Here is a 6,996-nt window from a genome sequence, read left to right as displayed (position 1 = left end):
ACATTAGTATTTGCGTTTTACATAGAAGCATATATATTAACGAACCCATGTTCTCAACACACTTTTAGGTAGAAAACATAAGAAACCAAATAAGAAGAAGCCACTCGTTAGGTTGATGTGTGCATATAATTTACATCAAAGAAAGCCACTGAACAATTCAATTAATTATCCATTCCTTTATCTTTTAGTTTTGAATATATAAGAAAAAATAGTTGGTAAGCATCAAGACAATGCCTTACCAAACAAAGAAATGAATATAAATAAAACGGAAATGAAAAAGAGAGGATGAAGTTGTTGAATGATTTGGCGAGGGCGGCGACTTTTCATACAGTTCCATTTACTTAATTCCCATAGTCCCCACATATCTCTTTGTTATATAATAGCCACCATAACCAATTCTTCTCATCACAATCTTTTCAATTATATCTCTCTTCTTAACAAATATGGCAATTAATGGTTTGTCAAAGATGGCTGCAACCGCTCTTCTCCTAGTCCTGGCCATTGTCCCAGCCGCGCTCGCTGTGACGTACACGGTGGGAGACGCTTCTCAATGGGATAGTGGTGTGGACTACACGACTTGGGTTAAAGGAAAGACTTTCAGAGTTGGTGATACTCTAGGTACGTTATTATTCAGTCCTGTTGAAATTTATATTTAGGCACAAACTCAAAGTTTTGTAACTATAAGTATTAAGTTCTAGTTACAATCATGATCCTTAGTTACAATCTTTTGCCAATAGGTTGGTTCCAGCTTACACTTCCAAATAGAGATAACTTCTTACGCAAGTAAACTATCTACTTTTTGTTTTTTTTTTAATGTTCCTTAACGTTTTACTTGGATGTTGGTTTTAAAAACAGAGTTCAAGTATGGTCCTACACACTCAGTGAACGAAGTGAACAAAGCCGGTTACGACAGCTGTGGAGGCACACCAATCGATACTCATTCTGGTGGAGACACCACGATTGATCTCGAAAAAGTAGGAACACAGTACTTCATCTGCCCTACACCTGGTCACTGTGCAAGTGGCATGAAGCTAGCCGTTACGGTCGTAGCCGCCTCTTCCGGAACTCCAGCAGCCCCCACGCCGCCGTCTACAACTCCCGGAACTCCTTCCACACCGGGATCACCGCCGGCTGCCGGAACTCCAGGTACACCGGCTTCAGGGTCAACTTCTCCTCCTCCACCGAAGGCAAGTGGTGCATCTAAGGGAGTGATGAGTTACGTTTTGGTCGGAGTCTCGATGGTGTTGGGTTATGGTTTGTGGTTGTGAATGGTTTAGAGAGCCAGGGTGGAGTCAGTGCTTTGCTTTTGATCTACTTTGTTTTGGTTGTAACTCTGTAAGAGAATTTGAGTGTGTTTCCCACGTCATCATCTCTTATGATTAGGGTTTTATTATTTGGCGTTATCAGTTTATCATCATCACATTCACTTCTTTTTTATTGTTATAATAAAATTATTATTAATTTCCATTTCCTTTTTCTACCGTGTGGAACCATTTCATCATTCGTTATCATATGTCTTCTCCATATATATTATCAACTTATGGGTTTTGGACTCACATGGACAGCTCTTCTCCACCAATCACCATGCCCCGCCCTCGTGTTCAATTATAGTTTATAAATGTTACTTTGTCAATATGAAACGCGTAATAGCTGAATCAACAACTATGACTAACGATTAATTCCTAAAAGAAATGATTACTTAACAATGTTTATTCTAGTGGTGGTTGTTAATGGTATATAAGATCACATTAAGCAATGCAATTTTAGCGTAGTTAGTATTCTCGATTAGCATATTCTTCTTTTTTTAATAAAGAGTTTTCAAATTAAAATACAAGGAAAAGTAATATATCTACTTTGAGATCACATGTTTTGAGAAAGTTGTCAAGTAACACACGAAGCCGAGTCAGGGTTAGGGGTGTCAATCGGGCCGGCCCGGCCCGACCCGGCCCAAAATCCGCAAAGCCCATTGTTATTAAAGCCCAGCCCGGCCCGGCCCGCAAAAATTATGGGCTTATATTTTAAAGCCCGGCCCAGCCCTAAACGGACTATAGGGCTTTTCGGACTTTTTCGGGCTTTTGTTATGTCTTGCCAGCATATACAAATCACTATTTCACACCTAATCGAATAATATAAATATGCACCGCCTTTCAAATGATCGAGAGGGAGAGGAACACACTTTCTAAAAACCATATGTTTTTAATGAAATCCAGTTTAAACTAAAACAAATGTGTAACTTAAAAACACCAAATAAGATAATAATAATAGCAAATAGAAATAAAATAAAAGCATTTCAACTATTTTACATAACTAAATAAAGATTAGGGTTTTTACCTATGATTTAAGATAATATTATAAATTAATAATTAAGAAAATTAACTATTTTACATAACTAAATAAATTAAAATATAAAGTTTCGGGTTTTCGGGCCGGCCCTAGCCCATACGGGCTTAGGCCCAAAATGTCCAAAGCCCAAATGGGCTTAGCCCGAAAAGCCCATTTTTTTGGGCTTATAAAACTAAGCCCAAGCCCGGTAATTTTTAGGGCTGAGCGGGCTCGGGCTGCGGCCCTAATTGACATGTCTAGTCAGGGTCAACCAGACTGCCATCAAGTGATGCTAGAGGACTAATGAGCTATTTGGTGGTCGAGATCTTGCTGGTGCTGGTGTTATTTTGCTAATGAGTTTCTTTTCATGGTTGGCTCTGAAATTTTTGGGACTAAAAACAATATCATAAGAAAATTAACAATTTTTAATTATTGGAATACCTATTTCTTCTATGTATATTATCAACTCATAAAAAAATTGGAGACACGAGACTGATATTTCACTTTATTATTCCCAGAACCGACTATGATTAATTTAGCATTTACCCTAACATTTATTTATGCAAATGGAACCATCATCATGATCATCAATAAGACAATCTGTTAATTTGTCTAATATATAATATTTTAGTATTTTGCCTTTTCTTCCGATTATGAGTGCATCACATGTTATCTCTACAAGTAATCCAATGGGTAAAAGCTTTTACAAAAACAGATGAAGTGGTAGCCGCCACCATAAGAATCTTCCTTTTTAGGGAGGAGACTGCTTTTGGCTTTGGAGATAAAACCAAATGTTTTTACCACCACACGCTGACAACATCACCCAATCGTCTTCCATCAATTAAAACACTACACACAGTTACTAAAAAACTCAAACGTTGTTAGAAAACGAACCCCATTCTTTTCCTAACTACACACTCCTTTTAACCACAACCAATTTGAGATTCATCCTAACCCCACACACTATTGAGAGAGAAGAGCGTAGGAGGGCAAGTCTTCAAGATGCGTTATATCTTCCAGCATCAGCTCTCTCTCCAGCTGTCTCCTTGTTGATTTCATCACCGTCTGTGTCATCCATATACAATGTTACCAATTCAGTTACCAAAAAACACTATCTATCTCTGTTGCAAACACAACGTATGGATATGTTTTAGAGTACTTACGTTGAATTCCATGTATGTGCATTGAAAGCCACTGCTGATCCATTAGCTTGAATGCAATGCAATAAAGAATGTCAAAGGCTGATTCGTTCTCTGCTTACATCCACACAAACTTATCTGAATCAGTGTCAAAATCCAATCAAAGCACCATGTGTGCAAACTATATATTGTTATGGCGAAAAGCAAAAAAGCACTGTATGAGTGGCAACGGAACAGGATTATGTCAGAGCTTACCAGAAAGGAACTTCAGAAAAGTTATTGTTCGAGGTTTCACTGTGAAAAGTTTCAAAGACAATATTGTTAGTAAACCCCTGATTGTCTACTCATGCAAATAGTGTCTGTTACAGTCACGGTGGGTAAGTAGATTCTTGTGGCCATATACCTGCTTCAAGGTCAAGCATCTGAATGAGCATGAACGTTAAATTGATACCAGCAACAGCAAAAGGATATTCCCATACGGACCTTTCCCCAGCCTGCTTCCTCAAAAGGTCCTGGAAAGATTTCTGCGGCATATGGACATGCGGCGTTACATAACGAGGTGAGGAAACTGTGAAACAAGTTCATTACATGGAGCGAGCAAATGTTATATTTGATGGTCACATGAATACATATAAATAATACTGCGCATGGAAAGTGAAAATTATTTAAGGAAAAATAATTCGATTCTTCTCAGAAACGTCTGCAAAGGTAGCATGTGGGTATTACCTGAAAGTTTCTAGCGAAGTACAGCAAGTTTTCAAGAGAAATGAAACCACCACCCCTGAAAGACACTGCACCCGTAAGTCAAAGAGGATGAAAGCAGCAAAATATAAATATCAATAAAAAATGGCGAGGAAAGTCAGCCTTGAACCTAAAATCTGTTGACGGATCTTTGCCCTGCCAACCCATCTCTTTCCACTGCTCAGATATCAACTTCAGGGAAGGAAAGATTCCTCAGAGCTTCCTAAGAGCAAAAGAAGTAATTATAAAAGCTGTTACATATGGACTTATGATGCAATCATGCATTTGGCGCCAGAAGCAATCGCTTTTTAAAACTAGAGTATTCTACCATCTCCAATTGAATGGATCAAAGTCCACTGTCTTTATATGAAAAAATAACCCTGACGTGAAATGTGTACCTGATGCAGAGGTATGGTGCTGTCATAAGCTACATCAATACGGTTCTGCAAGCATTCCTCCTGCAAGTTCCAACAACAGTGTAGAAGTTATTAGCAACCTTGACGCACTTACATGAGAATGAGTAGTACTAACTCTGCAAACATCTTTTAGCAGTTTCTCACAGATTTAAGTGAAAGCAAGCTACTCTATAAAAAACATCAGCAAACTCTACAAAACTATGTCAAATTACTAAAATTCAATTAAGATAAGGCATCAAATAATCCAGAAACCAAGCAAACAGTAGACTGTAGAGAGTGAGAAGATCAAGTGTAAACGGTTCCGCGTTCGAGACCCCTGAGAAATCCTCCTGACGGCTACGAACGAGCCTTCTCTATCATCCAATCTCTCCATCATCCCGCCACAATCAATTCTCTGTTTGGATCAAAAATGGAAATCGGAACATGATCGAATATGCGAATCTCACAGAGCCAACTTCAACAAATAGAAACAAGAGAGTTCAATCACCTGTCCACAAGGACATATTCAAATAATCGAATCCTACAGAGCAGTAGGAAGAGATGATCCGACGGTGTAATCAAGCTAATATATTCCGAATAATTTTTTGTCGTTAATCAAAAATATAAAATATATTTATATTTATAGTTACGTCGTCATTGCAAGCGACGGGCTGGGATGGGCCGAGCCACCGATGGAGAACTGGTGGCCATTAGGCACGTGTACTCCAGTCTCCATCAGCTTAGTCACAAGTCATACCGAATTAACAAGCGGCTCGTGCGAGTTAGGTCTTGCGGCATTAGAGCACCATTATTGCTAAAACTGGTTTGGGTTTCTTAAAAAAAAAAAAAAAAAAAAAAAAAATTATTTTGTCTGACTTAAAAAAAAAAGGAACCATCACGTGTCAGTGTAGCCCACAAACAGTACAAAAAACATACCAAAAACGACTCTTATATCGCGACTTATTCAACCGGTTTTAATAAAATCTGCAGGACCCATCCATTAAGAACCTTACTAATATACGGGGATAATCATGGCCTTAGTTATTCGTGGGTAATAAATTTTGAGCTCATACTCAAACGTCAACAACTTTCTTCGTTTTAGTTTGAAAATTGAAAAATTTGACAAAACTGAACATAAATTTAGTATGGTTGTCTTTTTGGTATATTTTTTTTTTACAGTTTTTCTTTTTTACTCTTTCTAATTTTAAAAGTTAATGAAATAAACAGTTTTATGAATTAAAAAATTTGTAAAAAATGGAAATAATTAATAAAACATTTATATACACAAACTGATATTTTTTGGTTGAAAAACTTGATAAATTAAATTTTAAAATTACATTATACTAAAAGTAAAATTCATCTTCTACGAAAAATGAGTTAGTAGAAAGTGAATTCTAGATTAAACAAGTTCATCTACTTTCTTTAGAAAGAATAATCTGTTTTTACTTAAAATTCTAAATAGGGGAAATGTGAATTCTACTAATTGTAAAGATAGATACTTTTCTGTCGAATACAGCTTCTACTTTTATTACGTATTCTACAACTCCCGAAATGTGAAATATAGACATTACTCTGACGGCTACATGAGGTAGAATTTGTTTATAGAATTTTTGTCTTCGTTCTACGCAGTGTAGAGAGAGCTTTCTACGGATAAGAAAACCTAATTTTTGCGAAAATTTAGGAAATTTCAGTTAAGAAAATATTCTAAGAATATTTGAAATATTCCAACTTCCTAAAACGTGTATATTTGGTCACAAAAATATTCTAAAAATATTTGTAATATCTTTGCTTTCCTAAAATGTTACAAACATATATATATATACAATGTTTTTGATATATTTACAAACATATATCGACTAAAAATTATATATGTATATTTATTTTTATTTTTATTAATATATTTATTCATAGAATTATTTGAAATTCAATTGTGTATATCACAGGGAATATATAAACGTTATTGTCCATGCTATGCAAGCGAATATTTTATTTTTAATTAAAATTATATATTAGAAGTAATAATTGAATTTAAGTATATAAGTATCGTAAAAATATTAGTATATAAGTGTTACTTATTATAATTGTTTAAAGTATAAAATTATTTATAAAATATGATTAAACATTTAAAATATTTAATAAAATTTTAAGATATTTAAATAATTTATAAAATAGTTAACATACACTAAAAATTGTTGAATATCGACTAAAAACTTTTAGTTGATATTTTTAAAATATATGTTTGTAATTTAAAAGTACAGTTTATAAACAAAATATATTAAAATTATGCCAAATGAACAATGTAGACACGTAAATATCTGAAAATTATGATTTGGTAAATATTCTCTTAACAGAATTGAGAGAGAATTAGAGAATATTTACATTACGAATTTGGCAGAACA

At 35.0% G+C, this 6,996-nt stretch overlaps 1 protein-coding gene and 1 pseudogene across 1 annotated transcript; one reads left to right on the top strand and one right to left on the bottom strand.

The window, feature by feature from the left end:
• The first annotated feature begins 373 nt into the window (after positions 1-373).
• On the top strand, positions 374-1,467 carry LOC106331801 (uclacyanin-2-like). Its single transcript, XM_013770213.1, has 2 exons — positions 374-618; positions 856-1,467. The coding sequence occupies exons 1-2, from the start codon at positions 444-446 to the stop codon at positions 1,266-1,268; spliced, it is 588 nt and encodes a 195-aa protein (XP_013625667.1). The 5' UTR covers positions 374-443; the 3' UTR covers positions 1,269-1,467.
• Positions 1,468-2,964: 1,497 nt separating this feature from the next.
• On the bottom strand, positions 2,965-4,903 carry LOC106329963 (annotated as a pseudogene).
• Positions 4,904-6,996: the final 2,093 nt, after the last annotated feature.

The sequence above is a fragment of the Brassica oleracea genome, chromosome C3 (genome assembly GCF_000695525.1).
Source record: "Brassica oleracea var. oleracea cultivar TO1000 chromosome C3, BOL, whole genome shotgun sequence".
Lineage (NCBI taxonomy): Eukaryota > Viridiplantae > Streptophyta > Magnoliopsida > Brassicales > Brassicaceae > Brassica > Brassica oleracea.
The sequence above is the reverse complement of the archived record's forward strand: the minus strand, read 5'-3'. Positions and strand labels throughout refer to the sequence as shown.

Excerpts from the sequence above, each read along its gene's own strand:
- LOC106331801 (XM_013770213.1), top strand. The coding sequence starts at position 444 with ATGGCAATTAATGGTTTGTCAAAGATGGCTGCAACCGCTCTTCTCCTA. Across the intron at positions 619-855 it reads CAGAGTTGGTGATACTCTAG|AGTTCAAGTATGGTCCTACA; the intron begins GTACGTTATTAT and ends TTTTAAAAACAG.